Below are 20,428 nucleotides of genomic sequence, written 5' to 3'. Positions count from 1 at the left end.
TACAAAGCTTTCTAAATTTTCTCCCTTGCTCAATTTTATGAACTCTACCACATGATGTTAGTTCTGAGAGCTGATCATATACCAGGTATGTGATAATTATCATGCGTGAAGGCAAAGTACCCTTCTTAATGTAATATTAAAATTAATATTTTTGACTCCTTTCTCTTGTCCATATACTCAAATAGCTTATAATGATACAACACAGAACTGTTTGTGAGGAGGGCTCTATTGTAGACTCACAAACAGTTGGGGAAAATGTGACTAAGTTATAACCTGAAATATCAGCAGAGACCTTCAGTCTGATGTGAAACCTCTTTATATGTCACTGGGCAAAGTATAATAATTATCACTATTTACAGTATTATGAATACTCAGTTCCTATTCTTTTAAGCCAGATAACTAAATACCATGCGTATGCTGCTATGGTATTTCTCAAAGTATGGTTCACAGAGCACCTGCATAAGAATCTCCTGAGGCACTATTTACAAAATGTAGATTCCTGAGCCCCATAAACAACCTAAGGAATCAAAATTTCTATAAGATCAGGAAATTTGCATTTTTGACAAGTTCACCCAGACACTAATTTGGAAATCAATTGTGTAAATCCATTTAACATATCCTTACTATTTAAGAACGAGATTGGTTAAAACAAAAAGACCCTTTCTCTATTTTGCCATTATTTAAAATTGCATATATGTAGTGTTTTTTGGTATGTGTCTGAAAAAGTTTAGGAGACAATAATATTGGTCATAACACCATCCTCAAAAGCAATACCTCAAAGTAAATTTTCACTTTTTAGAAAGAGCTTTAAGATAGTGGAGTTCTTAACCAAGGGTTAACAATAAACTAATTAGTCTTCACTCAATTTAGCAGTCCAGTTTATTCAGCAATAGAACAGGAGAGAACTTCCATCATGACAGACATAAGGCAGATACAGGGTAGATCTCCGGGGTACATTCTTTATACAGACTAACAAATGACTTTTGCATGATTTGTTGCATACCAACGGCCATTCATTCCCCACTTCTTCCTTCCTAAAAGAGTCCTGATTTTATTAGGGGTGACAACGTGTCCTACCCAGGCAATGCCAACCTCATCTCCCTCTGCTAGGTTTCCCAGGCTCCCTTGTGAATCAAGGACATAAGGAAAAATCCTTGATGCACTGAGATGTAAGGAAAAATTTGATACTGAGATGTAAGGAAAAAATCTGTGAGGGACTTTCGAGAAAGATTTTCTTCCCAAATAAAAGACAAAGACTTGAAAGGAGAAAGCTTTTTGCCCCCTACTTCCAGCCTTTGGAATTGAAATGTCTGGAGTAGCAACAAGCCACACTGTACTTGCTGAGAAAAAACAACTAAGAGGACAAAAAGCCAACATGAATAAGGATCCCAGAGGGGAAAGACAGAAAGAACCTGGGACCTTGAGAACATTGAGTTGCTACACAAGCACTGGATTATCTAGCATCTTAAGTGGAATTTTAAAATTGTTCAGTGGCCTCTGAGATGTTTTCATCAACTGCTTTTTCTAAGTATCTTAACCCAAACTTTGGTTCCATGATTCTTATGAACAAGTGAAGGCCAGAATGAGGCCAATGTCAGGTAAGACCTTCTCAGTTCTAAGAAAAAATGCTTCCCCTAAACTGTTCATAATGTATATGGAGTCAAGCTTGATAACTCCTTTTGTCACCTATCTCCTAGGATAGGTAGTTTTCCATTTCCAGGGGAGGACATTCTAAGTTCAGTCACCACAAAGACAGGATTGGTCTTTGCTTGTGTAGAGCCAAGGAAGTGTAGACAGTGGCATTTCTGCATGTTTTTATGTAACTACATAGGTGTTGCCTGATTGAATGTGATTTCTCTGACAGTGACCAGTTATTGATAATGTGAAAGCCACATTGAGGATGTGCCAAATAGAGCCAATGATGAATAAATGGTTACATATGAATAAATTTTATATATATATAATTATCACTGATTAATATATGAGGTGGAATTTAGAACAATAGTTTCTTATCAAAATGTCTAGTTGTTTTACTGGAATAATCTAGAGTTCAGCTACGAGGATGCTTTCCCACAAAAGTTATCACTAGAATATAATTAAAGTACACACAGTATGGGGCTTCTCCTCCAGGACTACCTTGTCATAGTAATGTCGATAATTAGGCTGTGGAGATATTTAGGAGGAGTAAGCTAATTCCAAAATATAGGAAATATGGATTAGTCAGGTTCTAAACGAACAGTCTGGCTTGGAATACTCATTAAATTCATGCTGAACAAGAGATGCACAGACCCTGGAAGCAGATCCAACAATTTAGTTTCCCAAAGTAGTGACAGTCTGGATCAGATTTACAAAGGAGTCATTTTCCCACCTCCCTTGGGCTACTAGTACAAAACCCTCTAGAGTCTACATGATGTTTTGACTGTTTAAGAAGTTATTTGCTTTGGCCAAGTTTTTTGTTTAAGGTTTTGTCTGTTCTGGTCAGGATTAACTGTAATGCAGGGTTAAAACCAGCAACTCTAGAGTCATGTATCCTTTTTCTAACCAGTGGAGGGCCCAGAAGAAATGGGTGGCAAGCTTTTTCAAAGGTCCACCTGGTAAGATTTTGGGGAGCCCACTCAAGTGGGAAAGACCAAGGAAGGACAAGGCTTCTATTAGCAGGATTATCAGGGTAACACTCAGGGCAATAGTCAGCTCTGTTAATACGGTCTAAGAATACTTGGTAACATTCATTCTCAACCAGTTCAGTTTGGTACAACCAATGGCCTAGTTCTAAACTAGGGAACCACTGCTGACCACAGTCAGGGCAATGTGAATTATCTGAGAACATTGGGACCTCGAAAGACAACACAGAAGGCAATGTAACAGTAAGAGGCAACAATTACAAAGAGAGATACCCAAATAATCAGTCCTATTACAGCTTTGGTTTAGCACTTTTTCAGTCCAACCACCATTACTTGGAAAAGGTAAAATTTGGCTTGCACCTCCGTGCAATTCTTCAAGATTTCGTTGTCTATTTTTCACTCACTTGCAACCCAGTCTCTGAACTCAGGGACTGATCCAGTCTATGTTATCAGTCACTTACTAGCAGCACAGATCTCAGAATAGCTCCTTTAAATCCCAGCTTCTCAAGAAAAGATAGGGTTCTAGTCTAAGGTATTTTTCTCTTTTGTGTTATCAGCTGGTGATATCATGCAGAGGCACCTGGCTTACTCTGCTTTGCTGGTAAGTTATTATGTTTGTTTGCTGAAACAGAGGAGCTGAGAGGTCCAATGGGTCTTTGGTGGGTGCTGGCACTCTTGCCGCTGTAATACACGTACCCAAGTCTTAAGGCCTTGGCACTCTATAGCGATGTAGAGGGGTCAGGAAAACCTGGCAGAGTCCTCTTGAGCTTGGATCCAGTGAAGTCTTTCTTAGGAGGGCCTTAATCAGGACCCAGTCACAGGGAAGTAGTTGCTGTTGAGTTGGTTGAAGGGTCTGGGAATGCTTCACATACCTGTAAATAATAAAACTTCAGACGACTCATATGGGCTTTGAGTTGCTCACAATATTATTAGAAACATGCATTTGGAAAGCATTTGGGTCAGTCAAGGTGGATGAGAACTGTCTCATGAGTTTCCCCATGACAACTTCATATGGGTTCAAACCAATTTATTTGATGGGAATTATTCTTATGCTTGACTGGGCAACAGGGAGGATTTTGGTTCATTTAAGATTTGTACTTGCTTAATTTTTTTTTAAAGACTATATATTTCTTTTTCCTACTTCTTTTGCGCTTTGGAAATAATAAGGTCTGTATAATCACGTTTAACATGGTAAAACTTTGAGATTTCTTGTATCTCTCTTCTGTGAAATGGGTACCACATATAGTATTCCCATAATGGGTGGAATAACATTATAATGGTGAAAGCTTTCTAAAACAGACTTCAATCCATGCAGGGAAAAGCTTACAAAATTATTAGATAATATTCTTAATAACCAACCACAGGAAGTTGGATGAAATGTTTTTGAAGGTTGAAAAAGAAACCACAAGGGACATGTCTCATTGCCCACATCTATCTTTATAGGCTTATACAGATTTTTAAGTTTAAGAAGGCAATTAAGGCACAGTCCTGAGCTATTCTTGGAAAATATATAGTAAATCAGTTGGAATTTATAGATGCTTTCATCATCTTTGTACTCCTTCATGACACTGAATGTAACAAGTAAACAAGATGGGGTACAGTAGGATGTATGAAACAACTAGATAGCCACCTAGGGAGTACCACAGATCGGCAGAGTACAATATATATCACAGCCTGCCTTTCTCCAGTGTTCTTTTGTGAACTCTGAGGCCTGATCCTGTGAGAGCACTAAGGGACACTGGGGAAGCATTAGTGTTAAAACTGTATAAAGATAGAGCCTGAAAAGCAGAGGGAGTTATACCCGTGGTTGTGACCAGCCAAAGCATTTTCCTTATAGACTATCAATAGTAGCCATGATTCTCAGATTTTAAAATGGCAACTCTAAAAGACAACTAAAGAGCAGCCTCTGCCAGTGCTGCAACCTGGGGCCAATATTTTGATGGGAGCCCCAGATGGGGTGAGACAGAATCGGTGTAGATACACTGATGTGTTTTTTGAGGTTAGGTGACAGAGTATGTGTGAAGGCTACCACTTCAGCTCTTCAGGCAGAGTGAATGGGGTTCCTGACCTTTGTGGTGGCAACATAGGGTATAACAGATTTCCCTGAGGAAAGGGCCGCTACAGTAAAAGTTCAGTTGTTGAACTGGGAAATCTTGGGTGTCTAGCACAAGAAACACACAGGCGATGAATAAAACCCACACGATTGTGGGGTTTAACACCGAAGTTAGCAGTAAAGCTATATGACTAAGTCTGACATTGAAAAGATATAGAATTTTGGATTTTTAGGGTGAAAAGGGGAAATTCAATTAAAACTACAACAAGATACTATATTTCACACCCACCAGACTGGCAGAAATTAACAAGTTTGACAACTTGGGCTCTAGGCAAGACTACCCCTCCCCTAGGACTCCACATCTCTGCTGGCAAGAGTCAAGAAGTCCTAAAGCCTTCAATGCTCAGAATGAATCCACCCTTCCCCCAACCTTCATTTCTCCAACTCCAAGAGTTAAGCAAGCACTAGAGCTCCAAGTATTCCTGAATCAAGAGAACGCTAGTGTTCCGTATGTTCCAGACAAGACCGCCCCTCCCCAGGTCCTCCAACCACTATGGGCAAGTGGGAAGTCAAAAAGGGGCTCCAAAGCACTAAATGCTCAGAATAAGATCATCTATTACCAGCCTCCTAACTCATTCCTTAGCCTTATCACTGGAAGAGTGAAGAGGTCTTCCTGAAAATACCCCTAGCTAGATTCTCAAACTACCCCCCTCCTCGTCCTCACAGCTTCACTACCATTATCTGCTTGAAAGCATGATAATCTCATCATAACTGTACCTCTTTTTACGTCAATCATCACATGGAGCCCAGAGCTTCCTGGTTATACTTCATCCCCTTAGTCTCTAATTGCCATATGGCTCTGAGAGCAGGGAGATAATATCCCCACCCCTTTACTTTTCTTTTCCATAAAACACGTACCATTTTGATCTATTAAATATTTTAGCTATTTGCCTCATACTAAAACCTAAACTCCAAGAGTAGGGTGTTTTTATTTACTGCTGTACATGCCCAATAAACATCTCTTGAATGAATAGTGAGACTATAGAGTAACCTGAATCCTTACACCCTAACGACAGGAGTATAAATTAGTATAACCACTTTTGGAATTAACTTGGCATTATCTAGTAAAGCTGAGGTGTGCATTCCCTATAACTCAGTAATTCCACTCTTAGGTAGCTACCCTAGAGAAAATTACTCATGTTTACTTAAAAACATGAATAAAAATATCTATGGTAGTTCTTTGTATAATAGCAAAATAACAGCCAAAATGTCCATTAACAGTAGAATGGATAAAAAAAATTGAGGTATTCCCATACAGACGTAGATGAAACTCAAGAATATAATACTGAGCTAAAATATAAAAAGCAAGCAGCAGAAGAATACACATACACTCTCTCTCTTACATGGTTTCCATTTACATAAAGTTTCAACATAGTGCTTTGGAATAAATATGCAATAAAGCTAAAAAGAAAAGGATAAGCACAAAGATAATTATTACCTTTGATGGAAGAAGGAAGGGAATGGGACTGGGGAAGGCATACCGAGTATTTCAAAGATAACTGTAAACATTTTTGAATGGCTGGAGGTATAAGAATGTATCATAAATCCTAATAGTTTACATAATCTCTTTTTGATATTTTTTATTTTTTTCTACTTCTATCTTCATTTATAAAAAAATTTTAAATTAATTTTTATTGGAGTATAGTTGATTTACGCTATGTTAGTTTCTGCTGTACAGCAAAGTGAATCAGTTATACATACATTCACTCTTTTTTAGATTCTTTTCCCATGTAGGTCATTACAGAGTATTGAATAGAGTTTCCTGTGCTATACAGTAGGTTGCTCTTAGTTATCCATTTTATATATAGTAGTGTGTATATGTTAATCCCAATCTCTATTCAATATTTTATAATTAAAGAAAAGATTCGAGTGGGCTAGAAAAAGAGATTAATAGGCAAAACCAAACTTTCACACTATGAACAAGAAGACCAGCAGCAGTTACTCTGCTCAGAGGCCAAGTGGGTGACTGAGGAAAAGACGGTCCTATAGAAAGACATGGATCTTTGTTTTTCTCATAATATTGTAAGCAACTATCTCTTCACAGAAATAAGGAAAAAGAAAATACAATATTGTAAATCAACTATACGTCAATTTAAAAAAATCTCTACCAAAAAAAACCATAAGGTAAAAAAACCTACCTAATGTTAATTAATGGAATTAATTTTTTCCTTTAGGCTACCTAATGGAAAAGAAAGTTTATCTTGGCATACTCCATAAAGGCATGCATCTGTGTGCAGGACTTTTTCATATGGTGCCTCTGTACAAATTAGAAAAAAAGTACCCTCCTTCCGGACAAGATGAAGCCCAAAGAACCTCACCTGGCCAGGTATTCAACAGTAATCCTCCATCTATGAGATAATAATCCTTTTTTCTTTTCTTGGCCGCGCCAGGGCCATGTAGGGATCTTAGCTGCTGACCAAGATTGAACCTGTGCCCCCTGCAGTGGAATTGTGGAGTCTTAACCACTGGACCGCCAAGGAAATTCCCGAGATAATAATACTTAATAACAAATAACACTTATTGAGTGTCACTATTTGTTCTAATAATAATCCTTACAATAATCCATTTTACAGTTAAAGAAACAGAGAGGTTGAGCAACTTGCCCAGAGTCACACAAGTCTTTGTAGAGAAATCAGTATTTGAATTCAAGAAGATTGGTTCCAGAGCCTGTATTCATAACCCGTATAAGATATTGCCTTTCTGAAACAGTGACAGTTGAGTTTTAGAAAACCCTTTCATAAGCTATTTGCAAAGCTTACAAGATACTCTTCAATTGTGTGATATATTAAAGCAGGGGTGGGAGAAACTGTCTCTCATAATTTTCCACTTTCACACACAAGAATCCAGGATACATTTCAGGGAGTCCTAAATCCCTTGAAATTACATATAAAATTTTTTATGTACACATGTGCATTTTTTTCTGGAAAGAGAGTACAGTTGACTCTTGAACAATATGGGAGTTAGGGGCACCAACCCTTGAGCAGTCAAAATTCTGCAGATAACTTATAGTCAGCCCTTCCTATATGCAGTTCCTCTGTAGCCATCGTTCTGCATCCTGGGATTCAATCAACTACAGACTGTGTAGTATTGTAGTATTTATTGTCGGAAAAAATCTGCGTATGAGTGGACCCACACAATTCAAACTGTGTTGTTCAAAGTCAACTGTACACTTTTAGATTCCCAAAGGAATCCAAAATGGTTCCAAACCATTGAGCATTAATGGTTCCTAATCAATTTACTATCAAAGGTAATTTTTATTCCTAGCACGCCCCTTCCCAGATCTCAATTTGGAAGGATCCCTGAACAACTACCATTCTTGTAATGCCTTCCTTTTCTCATTTTATTAATTAGACACGTAGATCTGCCAATCAGAACTTCTAATAAAACAAGAAAAAAACTAGGGTTAACAGCCCTGATTAGAAATTTTCAATATTTTAAATTACAGATAATATTCAAAATGCCTACAACACAAAGTCAGAGAGATTTAGATGTTCTGGATTTGTTTCCTTCCTCGATTCCATTAGCTTAAGTCAAAAGTGGTATGTTTGAGGTAAATGTATGATTACCATTAGGCTTGTAGGAATGCTAAAAACACCTTGGGAACTATCATTACTCGACTGATTATTGTTTAAGTTATTGAGGAAACGACCATGTACTAGGCCCAATACCAAATACTATAAACACAAGAGAGAAAAATCTAACAGAACTTCCAGATGTCCAGGGAATCCAGACTGGAATCATTGCTTTAGGTAGAGGCTAAGGGCTTTTAAATGGATATAAAAAGATTGTCTGTAGAGATCACAGGAAATTCAGGAAGGCCCACAGAAGTTGTTGGAATATATTTTCAAGTGAACCTTGCAGCCAACAACAGTGGGCAAAAAAACAAAGTTTAAAGGGCTTCTCTACCACATAAATGCTATACAGTCATCCTTCAGTATCAGTGCGGGATTTGTTCCAGGACCACTCACAGATACCAAAATGCACGGACCAGATGGACACCTAAGTCCCTTATATAAAATGGCGTAGTATTTGCATATAACCCACGTACATTCTGCTGTATACTTTAAATCATCTCGAGATTACTTACAATACCTAATACAATGTAAATGCTATATAAGTAGTTGCCAGAGCACAGCAAGTTCAAGTGTTGCTTTTTGCAACTTTCTGAATTTTTTTTCCACAAATACTTTCTATCCATTGTTGGTTGAATTCACAAATGTGGGACTTGTGGATACAGAGGGCCAACTCTACAAAAAAAAAAATACAAATCAGATTTATTTTTTCGGCTGCGCCAAGTGGCTTGTGGGATCTTAGTTCCCTAACCAGAAATTGAACCTGGGCCATGGCATGAAAGTGCCAAGCCCTAACCACTAGTCTGGCAAGGGAACTCCTCAAATCAGATTTTTTTGTGTGAGAGCTAAAGTAAATTTAAGATTTGTCCTGCAGCTTTATTAGGGAAAAACTTAGAAAATAGCCCTTAAACATCAAAATAGAAAATGCAGTTCTAGTTAAACCAGTGAAATTTACATCTACTATTTTTTATATGAGACAGTTTCTCTGATAAGTTTCATACACAAAGTGAAATCTTAAGAGCTTCATATTTCATTAACTAGCTCTGAATTTAGATGTTGGGGGATTAAGGAGTATGAAAAAAAAAGTAACTCTTCTTTTTAAATTCACATAACCTAAAATAATTCTTTGCTTAAAATATATTATGGGACTTCCCTGGTTGTCCAGTGGTTAAGATTCCGTGCTTCCACTGCAGGAGCACAGGTTCGATCCCTGGTCAGTGAAGTTCCACATCGCAAGGTATGGCCAAAAAAAAAAAAAAAAAAGAAAAAAGAAAAGAAAATAGAAAGTAACAACCAGAATGCAAAAATGCAGGGCTGACTACAAGTAATGAGGCATGAACCTGCTCCCAATTATCAGAAATAAATATTAAAAATGTATATATCTGTTATACATATTATGAAAATACATGCTCCTGAAAAAAGTTTTCAGCCTGTTTTGTGAGGAACTACTTTTAATTTGGCAGTCTTGAGATCAAAGAGAGAAGGCACAATCTTCAGCACTATTTAGCACACACACTGCTCCCTCTTATGAAAACAGATAGCTGAACAAAAAGTATGATCTTGAGTCACCCAGGAACTGAGAAACAGAGAATTCCCTGGCAGTCCAGTGGTTTGGACTCCAAGCTCTCACTGCTGAGGACCTGGGTTCAATTCTTGGTCGTGGAACTAAGATCCCACAAGCCTTGCAGAGCAGCCAAAAAAGAAAAAAAAAAAAAAAAAAAAAAAAGGAACTGACAAACATAACAGGTGTGTCTGTACATTGCTGTCATTCCATAAAGGGGAACAACTGGTTTAGAAATGTACTGGTGCATTTCAATCTACTTTGTCCTAATGGACATAAAGTTCATGGTTCAAATTCTGTCTACAGTTTCAATTTAAAACACCGTCAGCCAAATCTTTAAAGTTAGTATGCAGTTTTCAGCAGTGAGACCTAGTAGTGCTAAGGTTTGGTATTTCTATACTTATACCAGCTATTTGTGTCTGTGCTGAAAACTAAGTAAGTCTTGCTCACTCCTTTGCATTACAGCCATTGTCATAATATGCCAGGATTATTATTTTCACAATTTCCCACTCATTTCCCACTGTTTTCACTAAATGGTACTTATCCCACATTTTTGAAAGGGAGGTTGAGAAAGTACTAAAAAATAGAAACAAAAAGCACTCCACTTACTTCCTTAGGGAATTGTTTCTTATATAGGGACTGGATGCCTGGAGCAGTTCAGATATAAATTTTTTCTGAGGATAGAAATTCTTCCTTTCCTTCTTATCCTTCTTCTTACTCCCTCCCAACTTCCCTGATTTGTATCTCAGGTTTAGACTGACCCACTAGAGACAAAAAAGCAATGCACAAAGGATCAAAGACTTTGCGACAATTTCCAACAGTGGGTGGCATAAATGATTCCCAGTTTTAGCTCAACTCCTCTAATCATCTTTAGTATCTACATGAAGCCAGCACGTTTTTATTAAACGTTTTATTTTGAACTAATTTTAAACTTCTAGAGAAGTTGCAAAAATAGTGCAGAGTTCCCTTATATCCTTTATCTAAGTCTCCTAAAGTAAACATCTCATAAAATTAAAGTACAGTTATAAGACCAAGAAATTAACATTGGTACAAATCAGTTAACTAAAATACAGACTGTTCGAATTTCACTGGTTTCTCCACTAATGTCCCTTTTCTGTTCCATGGCCCAATCTGAGATTGCCCCATTGCATTTAGTTGTTAATTCTCCCTAGTCTCCAATCTGCCAGTTTCTGTCTCTAATTATCTTTTGTGACCTTTCCTGGCCTTTGTGACCCTGACACTTTTGAAAAGTACCGGCCAGTTATTTTGTAAAATGTCTCTCAATTTGTGTTTGTATAAAGTTTCTCATTAGTACAAAGATAAAGAGGTTATGTATTTTGGGCAAGAATAACACCACAGAAATGACGTTCTGTCTTTCTAAGTGTATCGTATCACTGGGGTCATGATGTCTGTATGTCTTATTACTGGTGAAGGTTAACCTCAATCAGTTGGTTAACATGGTATCTCCACTGTCAAGTTACTGTTTTTCCTTCATAGCTGATAATTACCTTGGGGAGATACTTTGAGACTATGTAAATACCCTGATTTTCCTTAAGCTTTCACCTACCAGCATTATAGGTAGATTTTGTCTGCAATAATTAGTACACTGTTGTTTGTCTAACAGTGATTTTCTGTTTCCTACTTATCATGTTTATTCATTGGAATTCTTCTCTAAGACAGAGTAGTCCCTTCTTGAATCCTATTTATTTATTTAACTATGTCAGTATGGACTCATGGCCACTTACTTTATTCTATGGTTTAAAATCCAGTACTACCATTACTCATTTTGCTACTCAAGTTGTTCCAATTTTGGCCTTCAGGAGCTCCTTCAAGTTGCTCCTGTGTCCTTTCAATAAGCTCCCAAACCTTTTTGAGCATTTACTTAATTTCAAGCACCACAAGATGTTCCAGGGTCACCTTGTATTTTCCCTGACCCAGCCCTGGAATCAAGTACTTCTCAAGAGAAAAAAAAAGAAAAGAAAAGAAAAAATCCTAGTTCCTTTTATCAGAGGATAGTGTTTAAAAAAGAGTTGGGTGATCACTGCTACTGGGGTTTCACTATCAGGCCAACAATTTGGACAACCCCACTACTATCTGTTTCCTTACTAAACTCATTAGCTGGAAATCATTAGCATCACCTGAGAACTCACAAGAAGTGTAAACTCCTGGGCCCCACCCCCAGCCTACTAGACCAGAATCTTTGAGGGTCTGGGGCAGGAATTTGTTTGAATAGGTTCACCAGATGATTCTGATGCTTGCTATAAAGTTTAAGAAACACTTAAGAAACACTACTTTAATGAAGAACAGTTAGCTTTCCATCACTATAAACCCTATGTTTGCTTTACTATGTTTATCTCTAATTTTCTAAAAAAGGGAAAATTTAGTCTTAATAACTTGTGCATAAATCATATTTTCACTGCTACTTAACTTGTGCATAAATCGTATTTTTACTGCCACAGCTAATAAAACCTATAGGTGAATGCCTCATCTGTTAAGGCACTAAACTCTTCCCTACTCTTCTTTGTTTTCCTACAAATTTTTTTTTTACATGTGGTGGTCACCACAGCTAAAAAGTACAAATACTGTTTGTTATTCTTATACAAAGAAGTTGTAAGTCAGCCTCCAGGATCATCTCCTGCCTACATATATGACCCAACATCCATACAGTGAATCTATAAATATGAAACCCTCGCAGCACAGTCCTCCAAAGTCAGACTGCCTAGGCCTGAATGACTGCTCTAGCACCTGACTTGGTGAACTCTCCCCTATTTCCCTGGTTTTCTTAACCACAAAATGGAATAACACTACCTAGATGAAAGAAGCATTATGAGGGTTAAAGTAATAACGTGCAGCACTTACCACTATGGGGGCACAAAAAAAGTCTCAAAGTGTTTATTATTTGAACGATTAAGTAAAAGTGCAACTAGATGTTTTATTTTTTGCAATGGGGAAAGCAAGTGGAAACTGTGCTAAAGGAAAGTTCTGCTGTTTCTTCAGTAATAGATCAAAATAAAGGCAGAATCAGAAAGCTCTGTTTAATTACAACAAAACCCTCAGAAGTTTGCAAATCAATTTTAAATTTGCTTTTTTGCAAAAATGTTATATTTACATTATGCATACTCATGATCAAGGGCTAAAGAAGAGTATATAAAAATAAAAACAATTTGATTTGTTCAGGTAGTGGAATTACAGTTGAATTTTCTTCCTTTCTATTTTATCAAAACCATGTGCCACTTCCTTTAATACTAGTAAAGAGGAAAGCAGTACAATTAGCAATAACTGTTTCCACTTATTGAGTCCTTAAACTATCCCATTTAATATTCCAAATAATCCTATGACTCTCCACTTTAAAGATGAGGTAATGGGCTCAGAGCCATAAAGCAACCTGCCCAAGTCACAAAGTGACAGAACAGGAATTCAAACTCAGGTCTGATTCCAAAGTCTATGCTCATAACCAATGTTGGAGACATCTTTCTTTATTCACAAATCTGCTGTGCAAAACTTACAATAATCACTATATTGAATTATCTCTTGTGGGACACAGTAGTCATCATAAAATATAGACTATTAATGAAACTTTAATACAATTAAAATTCTAAATGCAAAATGAAAAACAGCATAAAGCAGACAAGGCTTCTCTGAGCAAACTTTCCTTCAGGAAATTCAAGTGGCACTTCAGAAAAATGTGGACTTCCATGGCACACAGTTCAGAATTACTTTCTTGGCAAAAATAAATCACATACAAGATGCTATACATTATTAAAATACCCAATAATCCTCAAATAATTAGCTAAGTTCTTGTTACTTTGTGAATTATAGAAGCTCTCAGGCTGGTACTGATATTATCTCTACACTAGGAAGAAAAACAAGTGAAATAGAACTTAAATGAGTCACTTATGGTTACATGATAAACCAGCAGCAAAACTGGTAATCAAGTTCTGGACTCTGTGTTCAGCATAATAAACATTACTGAGGAGAGGCTCTCAAAAAGTTTTCACAGCAAATGTCAGTTTTTCAAACTGTTCTAATCCACACAAAGGCTTCCAGGAACATTTTTAGTTCCTCTACCACTAAATTCCTTCTAAAATTATTATCCACCGGCCATTTATACACTAATCCTGTGCTTGAAAAATAAAACTGATAAATATGGATGTCACAGTTAACAAACGGAGACAAGGAAAGGATCTCTCATACAGATCCAAAATAAAATGCTTTAAAACCTGCAGACAGGTAAAAATCGAAACAACAAGTGTGTTGAATGGGATTAAGATAACTGATTTCTGTATCTGTGTATAAAGTCTAACGATTAAGCACTAATGATTAAGTAGAGAGTAAACTTTTTTGAAGGAAGGAAAAAGGGATAAACTTTCTCAACAGCTATGAAATACAATTGGGAATACATATATAACATGTAATTAACTGGTAATTGTAGGGTCTCACTAAAACTTCAAACTTTGCTCTTTTTTAGCACCATTAAGGCTAAAAGGCGGGGGGGGGGGGGAGGGGAGGATAAGGGGTGGCTGCGGGGCGGGCGGGCACTATCTTACAAGGATTAAGAAGACGAATAATGGGATCCTGTTAAGTACGGAGGTAAAAGGAGTAATCAACACCTGCACTGGTAGATTTCCCATTTACATTTGACCCTTACAGGGATTCTGCCTCTCGTCTCTTAAGTTCCAACCAAACATTTATTCCCACCTTATTCTGTTTAATGTTTATACGATTCTGTTTCTCTTTTTTCACTCCAAAATAAAAATATACCTCCAACCAGCTCCGTTTAAGGTTTTTGCGATAAGGAGGTGGGGGTGGGGAAGGATCGTTTCTGAAAGATATTTAAAAAGAAGGTATCAGATCAAATATTAAAACATGGAAAAGTTTTATATATATTTTACTTACAAATTCTAGCAGGGTTTTAAATTGTCGACTGTCAACGTCAGGAGAGCCCTTCGAGTGTTCTTTCTGCTCCACAACGCCGGGCAGCACCCCCCGGACGCGGCCGAACAGAACGTCGTCCCCGTCCCTGTCCACGTGACAGCGACCTCCGCGGGGAGGGTAGGCGCCCGCGGAATGCTGGGACTGGTAGGCGCCGGCCCCTCCTACCCCCCGGGCTGCACCTCCCCCGCCCCCGCCGGCCAGCGGCCTGGAGAGAGGCTGGAGGAGTGGTGACTGCAGCAGCTGAACCGCAAGCCTCCACGCGTTCTCGCGCAGCTCGCTGACCCGGAGGCTGGCATCCCTGCAAGGCACTGAAGAACCCTAGCCCTCGTAAAGACCTAAAGTTCATAAGCTCGAAGAACCTATAGAAACACAGTGAGAGGCACTAGCCAATGATAATGGCAAGCACCAGGCAGACGTGACTTGGAACCCGGCCTCTACCATTGCGAGGTGCGTGTCCTCAAACGAGTTGCTTAATCTGAGTTCGCTTGTGTCAAATGCGGACAACGCTACATACATAGTACCTCATAAGGTGGTTGTGAGTAAATGAGCTAATGTACATAACAGTATCTGCTAAATGACACCAGTAAATGATGAATAAAAAATAGCTATCTTCATCTATTAAATTTATAAAAATGCAAATTGAGGGATGGCAAGCAATTTACCCAAGAACATATAATTCGTTAAGGGCAAAGTCAAGTAAGTCTAAAAGTCCTGTTCCTGACCTGCACCAATTCAAGATAACATAGAAGAAATCTACTCAGGTAACTCTCACTTCCCCTTTCCTAATTTTTTCCATAACACTCCTGACCAACACACTATTTTACTTATTTATCTGACTCCTATAGAATATAAAATCCTAGAAGGCAGGGGGGTTGTCTTTTGGTCTATTCTTTTACTGCTGTATCCCCGGCACCTAGAACAGGGTCTGCCTAGTACATAGCACAAGCTCAAAAATTTATTGGATTAATGATTCTTCATATAACTGATTTTTTGGTGTTTTCACCTCTCAACCATCCTTTTTTGGCAGAAGACACAGAATTTGGGACCATTCTTAGATGCTGTTTAATTGACTGCAATTTCTAATTCAGCGAAGAATAAGTGGAAGACTATTATATTCTAGTCACTTCATTTCCAGCTAGACATTTTCATTTGTATTAAGTCTTAAAAATATTTTTTCTATCACTTGTGAGAATGGGGAATAAATGCAGCTAGCTACTATGCCTTTAATTTACTTCCTCTTATTTAATATTTTAATCATCTTTTCCTTATTAAAAATAACAATGTTGCCTTTTTCTACTAAGATATAACCCCAAAGTTTTCTCTACCTGACCAAAAGTGGATATTAATGCACAATGAATTGATAAATGCTTTCTCAGTAAATAACAGGATTTCTGCTTACCCTAAACAAAAAACTCATGTACAAAAATTATCTTATTTGAAAATAAAATGTTTCATTTAAAATAGCTGCTTTATTTAGCAATCCAGTGTCAAGAACATTAGATTTCTAGACTTAGGCCTAATAGCTAGGTATTTAAACCTGAATTACAACTTTTTGTATATGTCTTCCCTAGTATATGGCAAATTCCCACAAGGTAAAGAATACTCTCATTATTTTATTCATATATTTACTAAGCACCTATTCTGTGTCAACAGATGTTTGATATTATAAATCTATTCATTAAATTAATGAGTATATTCTTTGTTGTAATCATTTCTTCTCTTACTCTCTTTTGATTCACTGAATTCCTCCACATATCTCAAACTCCCAAAGTAGCTGTTTAACATCTGGAGCTCATGCTTCCTCTTGGTACTGGCAGCCCAGAAATTCCCTTATAATATTAGCTATGTCTATTCTCTCTGTATTGTCACCTCTTTTGGGCCACCCTTGTAGTTTGGAAAACATCTACAACAGAATATCTGGTTTGACAAGGGTTTAGCTTTACCTTACAGTTAGTGATGGAAGTTTGCATTTGTAAGGTTGCTAGGTGTGGGAGGCACCTATGGCAGAGCTAAGATTATGTATCCTTATTACCTAGATAAAAGAGGGAAAACCCTAAGCTAATACATGTGTTGATGCTAAATTAAAGTTACCGTTCATCTGATTTTTACTTCAAGCTTCTCATGATTTGTTTCTTTGAAAGTCATTCTTAAACTCTTAAAAGCATTTTTAATTACAAAATAACACATGTACTGATTATTCAATAACATATACAACCTCTTGTTCTCTCTTAATATGTCCCCAAAACTAAGTTTTACAATCTGAACCCAAGTTTCTATATAGTCACCTATCCTGGTAACTGTTTTAAAGAGGCTCTTAATATATGCATTACTGTTCATAATATGAACTTTGTATATTAATACTGTAAAGTTTTATATCATTTAATAATTTCATCTATTACAGAACTTTTACTATTATATGTTAACAGTGGGTCATATAATAGGTACCTTATAAAGAACTAGTTAAAACATAAGAGCCAGGTATTAATCAAGCATCAACACTTTTCAGCATTTTGCTAGAAAGGACTAAGTCCCACAAATTTTTCAAATATACTAACTCAGGCTGACAAGGGAGAACATGCTTTTAATTTTCCCTTAAGACAAAAGATTAAAAAAAAAAAGTAACATCTCCCATGTTGCTATTCCTTCAGTTTCTTTGGCTATATTGTAAATATTTTTTAAAAAAAGAAAAAAAAAGGTAAAGTAAAGGAAGCTCCTAACAGGCAAAAACCTAGGTGACTCTAAAGCATGTAATTCCTCGTCTTGTGGCCATATTTATGGACTATTAGTGAAAACACAGGCCACCTTAAGATTTCATTAAATTGAAATTTGTGCCCAGTTTGGGCAAATGAGTTGCTCAAAAACATTCGAAAGTGATTTTAAATACACGAACTAATAAACAAATGCCTTCAAAATTTTCAGGCTCATTCATTGCTATTGCTATCCAAATTGTAATTTTTTAACTCTGTTCACTAAAATCAATTATAGGAAGTCGTCCAAGAAGTGTGTATATTTTAAGGCAAGATTAATCCTTTTTCAATAATCGTTCAGACTTTATACTAACTTAACATTCCCTCAGTGTGTCTAAATTTGGTTAGATATTTGCAGATTATCCACATCTGCAAATATGGTACACAGAGGTGGAACAAATGGCTTTTATCTTGCTTTCTTATTCAGTAAACTAAACGCAGGAGAACCCTGTATCAAATGCAGTATATCAAGTCATGCCAAGAATCAAAGTAAAAATAATGGATAAGTGAAAATTAGTGCCGTCATTAATCGAAGTATTTGTTCATTTCTCACTGTCCATAACACAGCGCTAACAAGGTTTCTGAGCAGTGCTGCTGAACAGAGCTTCTATACGACACCAGGAATAAGACTGTCTGCTATGCGCACATTTTGCAAGTGGAAATCCACCCCAGTAAGCCGATAGATCCGATTTCGTACACTCAACAACTGACTTAAACCCTAAAAGTGGTTAACTGCCTTCCCAAAGAGCTTGAAACTAAAATTTTCTCCAAGAAAATATGACAGCTGCCGAAGTATCTCTTGTCACGCCTGCTAAGGGACACTTGGAAAGTTTGTACAGCGAAGGCAGCAGTCGATCAAAGGGGCTGCGGGAAAACTGCGCAACAGCCTGGGAGTGAGGACCGAAACTTCTCCACCCCCATCTCACTCCGCCTTTCCCGGGGACTCGGTCTTGGGGGCCGGGCCTGGCGTCTGCTGCGTACGGGCAACAGTTGCCAGGAGCAGCCGGGCTGAGGACCGGCAATTTGCCCAGCCAGTTGTCCCTTCTCCGTCGTCCCCTCCTTCCCTCCCCGAAGGCCGAGGACAGCTAGGTCCTCCTCCCTCTTCTCCTCCTCTTTGGTGCCTTCAGCCAGGAGGCGGGAGTGACCCGCGGCAGCTGACCCAGCACTGGCACTGCCTCTTCTACAGCCCTCAGAACACACGATGGGCCCAGAGGCGGGTTTGCAGCACAGCAGCGACGACGCAGGCGGCAGCCCCGGCGACTCTCAACTGCCTCCCTGACCGCCGACACCAACGCCCAACGCCCCGCGAAGCCATCGCCACCAACGTCGAGAGACTCTAGGGGACCCCCCCAAACCACCTTCACGATCGACTCAAGCTACGTCAACAACTATGGCGGGCGAGGGGCGGCGGGCGGAGCCGGAGAGGGAAGGATGGGGGCTGTACGTCACGCCCAGGGCTCCGCTACGAGAGGGAAGGCCCCGGCTCGCCCCTCAAAATGGCGGCGGCACTGACGCGCCTGCGTACGGAACTCCTACGCCGTCGCGCCACGGCCGGCGGGAAGTGAGGTTCTCAGAAGAGCCGCCCGAAGTGTACGGCGACTTCGAGCCCCGGGCGGCCAAAGAAAAGGCCCCGGTGGGAAGACAGATTCCGCCAGAAGAGTTCCGGCCCGATTCGGCGAAAGAGGAAGTGAGAGAAAGCTCCTATTACCTTCGGTCTCGGCAGAGGAGGCAGCCGCGACTCCCGGAAGCCGAGGAGATGAAGACGCGAAGAGCTACCCGCCTCCAGCAGCAGCACTCAAAACCGCTTCCGCTGCAGCCGTCTCCGGTGACGGCCAGGAGAGGATTACGGGACTCCCATTCATCCGAAGGTGAGGCGGACGGAGGTAACAGGCTCAGCCGCGAGCCAGGGAGGGAGTGCCGCGGGCGGGCGCGCGCTGAGAGTGTGCGCCTCAGGCGGGCGTGTGCCTCGCTGGAGCTCATCGCCTCCGGGCTCCTCCGCCCTGATGGGCGTGCGACCCCACGCCGGGTCCGCCCCGACCGCTGGCGGGAAAGTGGCAGGGGCGGGGGCACTGGAAGGAAGCGCAGTCGTGCGGAGGGAGCGACCTGAGCAGAGCTCGGGAGCCGCGTGCGTCCCTGGGCATCAATTAGGGGGTGTCAGGGTTGCCTCTTTTCTGCAGGCCTGCACGTTGGGACGGCGAGTTAGGCGGGACACTGAATCACTCCACGCTCAGTTTCATATCGGTTTCAAATCGGTTCTCTCTGTCCTGCGGCTGTTTCTACAAAAGCCACTTCCATTTCCTCCTTTAACTCTCAGAGGCAAGAAGTCCCTAGCTGAAAATTTTGATTCTCATCTAACCTTGCAGTCTTTTCCCATCACTACCCAGGTGGGGGAAAAGGGAGGGGAATTTTGTGAGTGGCCGTTTTGAGGACTAGTGTAGTTGATGAATTGATTTGAGACCCCACCCAAATACTAACGCTGAAATGGGGTAAGGCGATTATCCTGAACTTCAAAATTCTCAGTATCGAATCAACTTGAACTGATCACTCTTTCTCGAGTGTGATGGTCTCTGCCGAAAATTCGCAAGTTTGGGACCATCGGTGTAACCTCAGTGGTTAAGTAGTAGCCCAATAAAGCAAGACTCTTAATTAGTTTTCGTCTAAGTGGGCCACAAGAATACTGACAAAGTCATTGTATAGTTTTAGAAAAGTCACAGATGTATCAACTCCCTTAATCCATCCTCTCCCACCCTGCCGCCTCTCCCCCATCTAATACTGAGTCACAGGTGAAGTTTCATGTTGGTTTCAGGTAGGGCATCTATGAGGTGAAATCAGGGGATTTGAATCATAATGGGATTACATAGTTAGTGGTAGACCATTGA

At 39.4% G+C, this 20,428-nt stretch overlaps 3 protein-coding genes across 8 annotated transcripts in view; 1 reads left to right on the top strand and 2 right to left on the bottom strand.

Moving 5' to 3' along the window:
• Positions 1-14,881, bottom strand: part of LOC130849979 (torsin-1A-interacting protein 2-like) — a 30,145-nt gene extending 15,264 nt beyond the window's left edge. The window contains exon 1 of the mRNA XM_057729264.1: positions 14,764-14,881. The gene's annotated coding sequence lies outside the window, so the exon portion shown is untranslated. The remainder of the gene's footprint in view (positions 1-14,763) is intronic.
• Positions 874-14,896, bottom strand: TOR1AIP2 (torsin 1A interacting protein 2). The gene is made up of 2 exons (XM_057729266.1): positions 14,764-14,896; positions 874-3,493 (listed from the first exon to the last, which is right to left on the bottom strand). Exon 2 carries the CDS (start codon positions 2,825-2,827, stop codon positions 2,432-2,434), a length of 396 nt encoding a protein of 131 aa, XP_057585249.1. The 5' UTR covers positions 2,828-3,493; positions 14,764-14,896; the 3' UTR covers positions 874-2,431.
• Positions 14,897-18,524: 3,628 nt separating this feature from the next.
• TOR1AIP1 (torsin 1A interacting protein 1) overlaps positions 18,525-20,428 on the top strand; it is a 40,818-nt gene continuing 38,914 nt past the window's right edge. For 3 of the 6 annotated variants that reach the window (XM_057729263.1, XM_057729262.1, XM_057729261.1), the window contains exon 1: positions 18,525-19,417. In XM_057729263.1, coding sequence (XP_057585246.1) covers positions 18,940-19,417 — 478 coding nt within the window. In that variant the 5' untranslated portion in view covers positions 18,525-18,939. The remainder of the gene's footprint in view (positions 19,418-20,428) is intronic. The other 3 variants (XM_057729260.1, XM_057729259.1, XM_057729258.1) reach the window with 1 other exon arrangement.

This window comes from Hippopotamus amphibius, chromosome 3 (assembly GCF_030028045.1).
Source record: "Hippopotamus amphibius kiboko isolate mHipAmp2 chromosome 3, mHipAmp2.hap2, whole genome shotgun sequence".
Taxonomy (NCBI): domain Eukaryota; kingdom Metazoa; phylum Chordata; class Mammalia; order Artiodactyla; family Hippopotamidae; genus Hippopotamus; species Hippopotamus amphibius.
The sequence above is the reverse complement of the archived record's forward strand: the minus strand, read 5'-3'. Positions and strand labels throughout refer to the sequence as shown.